The sequence below is a fragment of the Desarmillaria tabescens genome (assembly GCF_030435595.1).
Source record: "Desarmillaria tabescens strain CCBAS 213 chromosome Unknown EV420scaffold_4, whole genome shotgun sequence".
NCBI lineage: Eukaryota > Fungi > Basidiomycota > Agaricomycetes > Agaricales > Physalacriaceae > Desarmillaria > Desarmillaria tabescens.
The window spans coordinates 867387-878738 of record NW_026848303.1 but is presented as its reverse complement, the minus strand read 5'-3'; the positions used below and the strand labels follow the sequence as shown (position 1 = coordinate 878738).

Below are 11352 nucleotides of genomic sequence, written 5' to 3'. Positions count from 1 at the left end.
GAACTAAAATAGGCGGAAGACAGGTGGGGCGTAAATCCCCGCAATGGTGAAGAGCGCTCGGACTGAAAAATACAAAACGGAGTTCCTCTAGGGATTACAAGATGACCGAAAAGGGCACGGCGGAAGGGCGAGTGGATGCTTCGTGTGTAATTCCCAGAGCAAAAACGATGTCGTTTATGATGAACTTCGGTATTGTGGAAGACGGAACTCCGATTTCTCCCGAGAAAGCAAGCGTCACCCGTAGTTGGAGTATGATTCCTTTCTATCAGACGAATAGAAAAACACATTGACAGCGACGTCTGGTGAGAGACGGAAAAAAAACCAGCCGTTCATCACCTGAATGTGGAAGAATACTTATGAAACAATATAAGCCGGGAAAAAAAGCCCACAGGACACACCTAAGCCCCACTGAGATCACAGTAATAGAGATCCTTGATCCATATGGTCCGAGACTTGAGAAAAAAAAGGGGAATACATGTAAAAACACAAAACGACGAATAAATAGCACGACTGATCAGAGAAGTCGACCGCTGAATAATATGAAATTGCCCCAGACAGCATTCATTGGGGTAGAGTTGGGGTAGACCGGCGAAGCTTTGTCTACCCCACACAGGGCAATGGACCCTCTGGCACCTCCGAGTGTGAATAGCCCCGAAAAACACCGGTCGTGTGCGCCCAAAGATACGTTGGGAGTGGTTCAATACAATGTTCGGTGTCTGTTGACACCTGTTACATCCGAAAGGTGAACAAATAACACCAAAGGTCTGGTTCAGTGTGCCTCTGCCCTAGGTTCGGAGCAAGCCCGCTCCGTGCCGTGCCGGCAACCTCGCATGAGGGGCTTGCCGCAAAGTGATCAGAAACCATAGGGTCATTCAATCTCACCTAGTTAATCAAACTCGCGCCTTCCGGCCTTGATATATAGATACAATATGTATATAATAGTGTGAAGTATGCACTAGACCAATTTTTCCTGCAGTCGTAGTCAATGCAGCACCCGCAAATGCCTGGCTTTCCGTGTCACAGGCCTGTTTGGACTGCTGACCTTCATAAAGCGATAGAAAAAAATGGAAGGATCCTGAAGGATAATCCTCTTGAAGGGAGCACATCTGGGATCCATTAAACACATTCTACCAATAAAAATGATACCAGATGAAGGTTGGCACTTTTAAATGACCGGTCAAGGATAAGATGGCCCTTTCTTGTTCCATGTCACATTGTGTGACCAATGTCACTCTGCTCGTCAAGAACGTCGCAAATGTCTGAGACAAGGTACACTACCCACTCAGTGACACTCCATGGCCAGTGCGGATTCCCTACAATATGACAATGACTTCTGGCAGGACAGACTTGGTCCTGCCTCACAATTCTCAACGGAAAAGAAGTGTCACCTTGTGTTCTCGCTCTTGATATTCTTGATGCTCAGTCTTGCCAATCTCCTTGAATTCATCTTCTCCAGCAAGCTCGTAATTGTCAAGCAAAGAGTTGGGAAATTTATGGCATATTCATCCATGGGTACCACAGATGATACACGGTTTCCTCCTGCAATGATCTTCCGGCTATGGCATGAAAACTACCCCAAGTCTCGTCGCTGGCTTCATGACATGGTAATCCTGGGATGTGCAAAGGAAATAGTACTGGAGGAGAGCAATAAACTCATCAATGATGGCAATCTTCGAATCAAGCTCAGTGATCTTACCATGGAAAAGATTTGGGAGCTTCTCAAGCCGGAAAGCATAGCAGCAAAGTATAAGGAGGCAGCTCCATTTCTCTGGGGCATTTTGCACACCTTTGCTGCATCTCCCAACCGTTATAGACATCAGAATCTACCCCGGACAACAGGCGAGGAGACTGAGATTGTAACTGGAGAAGACTTCCAAGGCACGGAAGATTTGAATGTAATGGATGACCTGCAAGAGGATCCTGAGAGAGGATCAGCCAGGTTTGCAGCATTACCACCAGGCTTTCTGCAGTCACCAGAATTTGTAAGTCTTCTAGTATAGTGCGAGGAGCACTAAGCATTGACTTACAATACATAAATAGGCCATTATCATGACAATATCCATGCTGATCTTCATCTGCAATCGTGCTACAAATATTTTGCCCATCATGCTCGGACTGTTCTTCAAAATTAATGGAACAAGCTCACGCGTTTTAACTATGCTGAGCAATGTCGGTGTATGTGTATCTGAGGACACAGTTGAGCAGGTGAAAAAGAGACTTTCCGAGGATGCCATCAACCTTGCGGTCCAGGTCATGACCAGCGACAAGCTTTATGCTGTAATCTTTGATAACATCAACATATATCTTCGAAAGTTCCAGCAAAGGGTTACGAACCACCACTCTATGATCAATGCGACGAATGCGGCTGTGATTGAGATTGATGAAGAAGGGATTGACAAGATGGCTGCCCAAGACTTGGATGCAAAGCTCAAGCGATGAGGCAATCGCAAGCATGCAAAAGCAGACGACATACTTCCTACACAGGAGGATGGAAATCATATGCTCTCAGCGTTTGAGGCACACATTGCACAGCTTATAACACGATACTGTCCTGGCAATGAAAATTGGGACAAGCGCACCGAGATACTCACCGATGTTGGTAAAATGATGCCAGAGGATCATCCATTACAACCAAAGAAGACCAAGGCATATCCATTGGGTGTTTTCGACAAGAACGAGGGGTCTAAAAAAGGGATTGTCGGAGTCTTGACAGCTATTAAAGATCGGTCGACCTTGACTGCAATGAAATGGGCCTCAAAGGTTCGCACGTTGCTTGGAGACTGGCTCACCTCAAACAATTTCCATGGTGCTCGAAGGGATCGCATGGATGATGTTAATGATATGGAGCGGCTGGCATATGGGCAAGAACTCAGTACTCTCTGGCATTATGCACTACAGGCGACACACATGATTATGCGGGTGCACTTTGGCTTTTCCACAGACCTGACATCCTTGGCTGCTCACAAAACCCTTCTTGGTCGTTCATGGGATGTTAAAAAGCCAAATTATGCAGCCGCAAAATCACTCATTCGACATTCATTGATAGCGAGACTCCTACACATGACAATGTGAGTATAATGGCCGCTTCTGTGTACATTGGTCAACTCACACTACCTTAGGATCTGTGTGGGCTTTTCAACTTGGACAGAACTTAGCGGTTGGCAACCTACAGCAGCAGACATCAAGAATACGGCTCATGAAATAAGCCTTCAGTATGTCAGTCCAAAAAGCACTGAAGAGGCGCAAACTGCTGGTGATGATTGGCTTGCCCATAGTATCTACTTCGTCCGGGACAGCCTCTTATTCTGTGAATTTGAGGATGCTGTGGCCTATGCTGATGCTGGTCGTGTTCTTCGAGTCATGAAGTTTTGGTGTCTAGCTTATCAAGGCTCTCGTCAGCACAATTATGCATGAGAATGTGTTGAAGTCCTTCTCACATGGCAATATGAACTCAACGATGCTCTTCGTGCCACTCTGGAATGTGCTTGGTTCTACAATCGGTGGGGACTACCAGGAAGATTCATTGCAACAGATCTATACATGGAACAACTGAACTACTGGGTCAAAGTCAGTGATGATTCCATGTGCAAGGTGTCTGACTTACATTTTCACACCAGCGAGGCTTCATTGCACAGGGAAGTGGCATGACCATTCAATACATCATTGAGAAGGGTTCCACATGCGTTGAAGCATTTCGTGATGTCAGTCATCGAGTCGCAAACTTTTTTGGGGATTCCGATCGAGCACGCCGGTCCAAGGAGTCCTCATTCAAGGAAGATCTAAAAAGACTCGTTGATGAGATGGTGAGGCTGAAGCTACATAACACTGATGAACCGGAGCAGCATCTGGTGCCTGCCACAGTCAGGACCTCAACAAGATCTAACAGGAAGGATAAGGAGAAGTCAGCGATTGTGGATGTTCAGGTTGTGGGAGCAGAAATTTGGAACGATGGAAAATTTGCAGACTTCCTAAAGAGGACAACATATGACCCCACCGTAGGCTACCCAATCAGTGGTGGGGATAGTCACGATGCCGAAAGTTTGGATGATACAGACCCATTCATCACAGGAACTACTTCATTCGATGATCCTAACATCAATCCTCTGGTCCACGACTCATTCAACGACCTGCATGGTGATGAGGTAATAGGACTCGGTTCGTTAGGTGGTGGTGGGGAGTACTACAATGGCCCAGAGGGTCTGAGCTGATGTCGCAGGGTGGAATTATGGATGTAAGCTATAGGTGGTGGTGCTCGTGATGGTGTAGCAGTAGTCGGCCAAAATTGAGACATATATCTTGGATCTGTAAGATGCGCATATGGATTAAATGAAGGGAATGGGCTTCCGGGTGGAGTCGCAAATGTGGTTGGCAATGAGAGGTTCGGTTGCCGTGAGAGAGGAGTCTCGGATTGGATGCTTGACCCCGCCAGAGCCTGATAGTTTGCGGAAGAAGCATGCAGTGGTGCTGGCCTTTTCTTTGGCAGCCACCAGGGAATGGATGACTGTGGTGTCGGCAGTGGCATTACACTTTGATTATGGGGATGGGGGGTAGATGGATCCATGACGGAGCTTGAGCTCGCATGAGGCATGAAGACATCTTCTGGATTGGTCTCCTGAACTGCGAGGAAGATATTAATACAACATTGAGCACAACAACATCCTAAGACTCACTACCAGTGAGCGGTTCACGTGGGCTTGCAGTAGAGGTGCTTGTTCTAAATACTGGCTGGGATAGTTTAGGACTTGGCTCAGTACAAATCTTTTTGCATGTCCTCCGCTGAGCCTTGGGCATTGTCAACGCCATTATTGCTCCCACTCGCCATGCTGCTATCACATCAGCAACCTCCTGAACATCTAGTGGCATGGCCAGGTCCCATCGTACCACACTTAGGATCAGATCTGGTGTAACTGTGGTGAACTGAAAATACCGATGAGCAGAAGCAACCAATGTCTCCAGTTGTTTTGGAGGCAATGCAATCTTGCTTGAAAGCATCAGAGTGCCTCGTTTCTGATGCCGCTCTTCCTGCCATCGCACTAAGCTCTTGCGAAGATGATCAAGTTCTTCCCGTGGCACATCTCTCTTCCCCCGCACTGCAACAATATCACTTGATTGGGATGTGTTTGAAGCGTGAGAGTCAGGACATGGTGCTAAGGCTGCCGACCCCAAAGGATAGAAAAATTCCTTCACAAAATGAGTAAGGCGTGCATCATCTGGCTCGGTGGGTCCAAACGGGACCACCAGGCTGGGATTGCAATGGCTACAGCATCGTGTTTTCGGGGCATGTCTTCCGGGAAGATCCAGTACTGTCCAGGTCATTTCAAAAGGTGATGACACAGTACAAGCACCTGCTCGTTGGGGAATTAGTGTCCCCTCCAGATCTTCACAGATAGTCAGTTGAGTTTGGGGGCAGAATGACCACTGAACAAACTCATGTAGGCACTCTAAAGAGAATGTTAGTTGACTCAGCACCAAAATAAAGCCAAAAAGATACCTTCGGAATTTATATTGATGAATGCTTCAAGACATGGATCAAGCTTCGCTCTGCGTATGATGTTGTCCTTTAACTCAGCAGGGTTCTTGACCCTCTTCCCCTGAAGCTGCTGCACAATGGGAGCCAACATGGAATTCTCCAGTCGTAATGACCATGGCGGTACTAGAAGGATGCAGACACCCTCAGTGACTCGATCCCGTCCTGCACGACCCCAGTGCTGAGCCACAGCTGCAAACGAATGTGGACAACCAAAAACGACACAAAATCTTATGTTGTCAATGCTACAGCCCATCCCGGCAGCATCTGTCACCACAATGATTCGGAAATCCTCAGTAGTAAACTTATCCCAGCATTGCTGTTTTGCCTCCTCTGACAAGTCAGATGAAAATGCATGCACGCAGGTGCGGAGGTGTTTGGGTAGGCATTTATGTAGGGACTGTACCAAGGAACAGCATCCTGCTTCGGAGTCAAGGTACAGCAATGTCTTAGGAAGGTCTTCACGATGAGTGTCGGGGCCAAGATCAGGCGGTAATATATTGAGAATATCAAGAACAGGATTGTCAGGGTATTGCTGAAGGCGTGTGAGATAAAGAAGGTTGTGGCGATCGGTCCCAACATCGATGCCCCAGAATGGACGATGGCCGTAACCTAACGACGACCATATCATGTCGAACATAGTGGTCTGACATGTCACAGTACATGCAACAAATGGGATATCTGACCCAGTGAAGCCATGCAAGGCCTCACCCAGCTTTCGATACATCGGATGGAATGCATCATCCCCCCACTCGTCTATGCAATGAGCCTCGTCTACCACGATTGTGGTCAGATGTGCCCGAAACTTGGAATCCTTCCATAGCTTCATGAAACTGTCTGACAGTGCCATCTCAGGAGAGAGATAGACCATCTGAGCCATTGTCCGGACCCATGCCCAGAGTTTCGCGGTCTTGTAAGTGTCTTCATTGATGGCGAATGCATCTAGGCCTTTCTGTGTTGCTTGTTTGATCTATGATACATCCTCCATGAAAGGAATACCCATTATCAACCACAAGAACATACCTGGTCCCACTCGAGAGCCTTAAGTGGGGATATCACCATCACCAGCTTCCCTTTCCCTCTCAAAGCCGCCAAACCTTCGAAAATCAAACTCTTGCCATAGCCAGTACCTGCACAGAAGATACTGTCATATCCCTGCAGTATTCTGTGTATGAGATGGGCCTGCCAATCGTCCGGATGATACGACAGCTTGAACCTCTGCTTGAGATGCGATTTGATGGCATCCATGTTGAGATTCTTCAGCATTTTTGTCTTTATGCCCTGTAAACGATTTGTTCGAGGGTATTTGCGACGTCGAGGTGTCCCCGGGGTCCTAGGTAGGGTGGAAGATGGATTGGGACGCTGAGGCTGGGGTGGGGTGGTAGGAGGCATCGATGTGACGCGTCGCTGAGCTTCAAGCAAACAAAGAAACCAGGAAAATCGGAGCTAGAAATGTTTTTTGAGCTCCAAGCATTGTGTTTCAGGCCGAAATTTGGGACTTACCATGTGGTGAAAGGAGTAAGAGCCTTGTGAACAAAGAGTGGTTGTCCAGCAGTTTAGACCAAGCTTCCGAGCATGTTATCTTGATAATTACTTGAAATTGGGATATAAAGAGTGTGTGATATTATGCATCAAGCTAAGATGGAGAGCTTTCACACTCAGACTGAGATACAAGGAGTGTCAGGGAAGGTGGTGGAGGCTCGACGACAACCCCTTCGATCACGTCACTCTGTGGCAAGCCCCTTCGCGATGGCTCGCCCGAAAATATCCACAACAAATATAAACAGAGCCAAAGCGAAAGGGGCTTGGAATAGGATCACAGGAAAAACCTTGATGACGATTGGTCCCCAGTAAGTTACCAAGGGACTCATTGGGGGGGTTTTTCTCCACGTAATTTACCTGGTAATTTACCGAGTCATGTGGCAATACCAGCATTTTTTTTTTCCGGCTTCGCTTCATCAGCAGCGAAGCCTACTACACTACCAAATGATACATTAGTCGCTCAGCTAGAACTCTACTTCATAATTCTCATCGTTTCATCAACTTCCTCCATGGCCACCTCTTTTCCTTTTCCTGCACGCTTGGTCACCTTCGACTGTTCTGCCAGCATACTACAGACTTATCCCTTGTGTCTTCATACAAAGTAAAAGACGAATCGGGAGAACAATAATTTGATATTACACCTTACTTTGCAACTTGTCTTGCCTGAGAAGCAAATTTCATAGACGCGCCTCGCGTGTCGCTCTCATCATGACCACATGCAAGGTAACTAACCTACCGACTTGAGTCTAGATACCCTTCCTGGTAAATTACCGGGTAAATTACTAGTAAATTACTTAGAAAAACTATTTTCGTGAAAAACCTGGGCTTTTTCGCGCAACCCTAGCTTGGAACGAACCTAGGGATCTGCGGTCACACCGTTTTGTTTGTTCTTGATGGGCAATCGCTGGCTCAAATGTTTTTGGATTCAGGCAATGGAAGAATACCGACGGCAAATGCCGGTGTCTTTCTCTTGTTGCCCTTCTCGAGCTTCTCAAATTCAAATGACGCAACCTGCAAATATTCATCTTTTTGAACCCAACGTTACTCAAGGACGAAAATCTGAAAGGTCGCCTCTCCAGGCTATAATGACCCCTATCTGGGGAAACGAGATGCCATGGCTAACAGTCAATCAGACATCCAAAGGGAGGGTCGCAAGGCACTCGAAAACAAGATATCAGTTATGCAGCGTGCTGGCGTCGAGAATCCACATGCAATCACTTTTTGCCGACCATCGTTCCTAGTTTTACTCACCAGTGACCTTGCCTGGATACCAAGGCTTCACAACGTCCGACGCGTCCTTGTCAGTCAAGCTATCCACCGTTTCCTTTATTGATATTACAGCGACACACGGCTCCAAGAATTTCAGTCCAGGCTGACGCGCCGCAGTGCCTCAAGCTGCCTCAAGGTCGGCAAATGCCGCCGTTTCTTTCAAACTGGGCCAGCATGCCTTTGCCACTTGGCTTTGTTCTCTCTAATAGTGTTCAAACAAAAGGAGGGTGTCCATATAAACCAGCGAACATGCATTGCAATGCTTAACCTTTCCTCTTTACCATTCTCATGCTTCCTCACTTCGGAGAATACGTCGTTCTCAAACTCGATCTTGTGGCTTCCCTCAAGTCGTTGAACGATCCTGAGGTATCGAAGGCCTGCAGAAAATTGCAGAGCAAGACTTATGTTGCCTGTGTCATCAATGTACGTTTATTGCCTGCTTGAGCGCGTTCATCAGTGCCTAACATCAATGTACATTAGCTCTTCTCTTTTCCCTTGCCTGGTGCCGAATACGTATCCGTTACAGCGACTCTAGTTTCCAAAGGTCTTCCTAGCAGTGATCCTGGACGCTCTATAACGTCTGACATATCGGTGCCAATATTTCCAAGCACCCGCCATCCACTTTCGCGACCACCGATGAAACCTTCCAATCCTCTTCCTTGGTCGGACTGTTACCACCCAACACAGGCAACAATAAAATGTCGTATTCAGAACGACACCAACATCGGGGATCCATGGCCAGAACCGAAATACAAATTGGACGTTGCTGCTGATTCGCCTTCGCCTTGCTCAGTATTTTAGCGAGGATACCGACCGTAGGGACGTGCTGCGATCTCAACAAGATGGTTCATTCAGCGGCGACACCGTCGCTGCTGGAAGAGCGTCTCACAGTGATGAGCTAGAAGAAGATAGAAGATCCAACGATACATTTCCTGTTTGGTTTGAACAGGACACTGGGAGCGAGTGCTACCGATGGGCCAAAGAAGGACACAATGGGATCGCTCATCCAGGCAAGAACGCTGGTAAATCTCGGTTATCGACCCCATCTCAAAAACCTTTCACCATCTCGTCTTTCCTTCGTCGACTATTCGCGAAGGTTCCACGCCTATCTCATTCCCCGGCCAATCCCTATGACGACGGCGATGATATCTCGGCATTAACATTCGATCCGGTCGTAGCCGTTGACAGCACATCTCGTCGGTCCCCTGCGGATAGTATGCCTGTGGTGATTGTATCAAATGATCTGGGATCGGTTCAACAAGTCAACGATCCTTGGGAGTTCTTTCGTGAACTTGATGCTTTGAAGAAGTAGGTCAACCATTTAGCATTGCTGGAATATGTAGAATCTGACCATTTGTCATTTTTAGAATCGAGGAAGAGTACTACGAACGAGTAAAAGCAAAGACGTGTTGATATTGAACTCGTGCGACAAAAGGCTCAAGAGCCACATGTTCAGCTAATTCCATACAATCCGATTGCTGAGGATGCTTACTTATGGTTAATGTTATATCGTGCTCCCATCATTCTACCTGTTTCTCCGGACTGAGAAGTTCGTAAACCGTAGATGAAGTCTCTGACCACTTAAACATATACCTCCACTCTCAACTGGTTCTGTGATCTAAACACGTGCATTCAATGTTACGGGGATATTGTTCTGATAACCGTAGGCGCTGGATAGTGAAATAATGAGCATATTCTTCGGTCTCACACGGCAGTCCAGAAAACGAAAATTCGGAATGAATAGTCTTTGTAACACAGGACATTAACATATAGATAATAATAAATTATGAGACGGCCTTGGGGCCACGAAATTAAAGGACCAGCCACGTGGACGCTTTGCTATACACAGACGCGGCAGGCTTCTTGCTAGGAGGTGAGCGCAGCTGCACAGATGCGCGGTCCTACGGGAGGAGTCAGATTGAACTGTGGAAAATGAAGATGTCGACTAACAACACCCATATTGGTCGAGTCGGTGAGTTGCATCGACTGACATAGGACGTGATTAAAAGGAATACCAGCACATGAAGCCGTAACACGAACCTGCATTTCCAGCTGCAGACGCTGCATTTGAGAAGACTTACGACTAGAAGCATATTGACGTTGCTTCTGAGCGCGATACTACATGAAAGTATAGTGAAAGTATAGTTATAGTTTCCACAGAAAGTAACGAGAAGTACCGACCTTGAGCTCGTGCATCTGGATATCTTTAGCGATCCTTGTGAGGTAGTTTTCGTCCCCCATAATCCTTCCAGTAAACTCTTTCAGTTTTCCTCTGCTGTAATTCGTGAGCTTAGCGAATTCAGATGGCTCCATCGTATACGGTATGTTTTGATCGCCGAAGCACATCCATCGCTCGACCGGAAGCTTTCCGCTCTGTGGCGACATGGGTATCACGACAACCCATTGGGTCTTCTTCGGTGAGTACATGCGCCAGTTCGGGGACGTTCGGATGGTGAACTTGCCTTCCTCATCTTTGGTTGCGTTAGTACAGACAGTGATCGCGAAGTCTTGGTATATCTGGGGAAGATTAATTTCGTCGTGGCCGTCAAAGGTCCCCATGAGAAATAACCAGGGTCGGGTGTCGCCCTCAGCTCCAAGTGGAGCGCGGCATAGGATTCCAGGACGTCGGCGACCCGACTTCTCCGATAAACGCGAGGAAGAACAGATAGTTTCAACGATTCTACGACAGGCAGGGGTGACTGCTGTTTTGATGGAGGCGGTCTTCATTGCTACTGCAAGTAGTTTGTGGAATGGCATCGTCAGAGATTCTTCAACAACGAAGATGTCCCCGTAGCGCGGTTTCGTCAGAGTTTTAGCGGGAGGGTCACTCCGAGGTATAATGGTGATAGAGGACGGCATGCTGGGACTCGGAAACGGAAGATGTAGTGGGTGGCAAGCATAGAATGGACAAAGCCATGCCTGCGCATACTTATATATATCAGACTGAGTAACCTTGTCAGGAGAACAATTCAACTAAAGAAAGGACAAAATGAAGGGCCATTGAATATGTTGGG

General features: G+C 47.2%; 4 protein-coding genes across 4 annotated transcripts; 2 read left to right on the top strand and 2 right to left on the bottom strand.

The window, feature by feature from the left end:
- Window positions 1-1295: 1295 nt before the first annotated feature.
- EV420DRAFT_1474879 (uncharacterized protein) lies at window positions 1296-4208 on the top strand (the record flags this gene model as incomplete). The annotated part of the gene is made up of 6 exons (XM_060469248.1): window positions 1296-1982; window positions 2041-2367; window positions 2533-3068; window positions 3120-3394; window positions 3428-3567; window positions 3618-4208. 6 exons carry the CDS (start codon window positions 1296-1298, stop codon window positions 4206-4208), a joined length of 2556 nt encoding a protein of 851 aa, XP_060336903.1.
- A 1437-nt stretch (window positions 4209-5645) lies between these two features.
- Window positions 5646-6739, bottom strand: EV420DRAFT_1219245 (P-loop containing nucleoside triphosphate hydrolase protein; the record flags this gene model as incomplete). Its single annotated transcript, XM_060466437.1, has 2 exons — window positions 5646-6497; window positions 6551-6739. Coding segments are annotated over 2 exons (1041 nt in total), but the record flags the coding sequence as incomplete, so codon positions are not given.
- Window positions 6740-8468: 1729 nt separating this feature from the next.
- EV420DRAFT_808776 (uncharacterized protein) lies at window positions 8469-9164 on the top strand. Its single transcript, XM_060483547.1, has 2 exons — window positions 8469-8761; window positions 8819-9164. The coding sequence occupies exons 1-2, from the start codon at window positions 8627-8629 to the stop codon at window positions 9137-9139; spliced, it is 456 nt and encodes a 151-aa protein (XP_060336901.1). The 5' UTR covers window positions 8469-8626; the 3' UTR covers window positions 9140-9164.
- A 930-nt stretch (window positions 9165-10094) lies between these two features.
- On the bottom strand, window positions 10095-11347 carry EV420DRAFT_1759323 (uncharacterized protein). The gene is made up of 4 exons (XM_060480584.1): window positions 10520-11347; window positions 10379-10456; window positions 10292-10324; window positions 10095-10239 (listed from the first exon to the last, which is right to left on the bottom strand). The coding sequence occupies exons 1-4, from the start codon at window positions 11195-11197 to the stop codon at window positions 10150-10152; spliced, it is 879 nt and encodes a 292-aa protein (XP_060336900.1). The 5' UTR covers window positions 11198-11347; the 3' UTR covers window positions 10095-10149.
- Window positions 11348-11352: the final 5 nt, after the last annotated feature.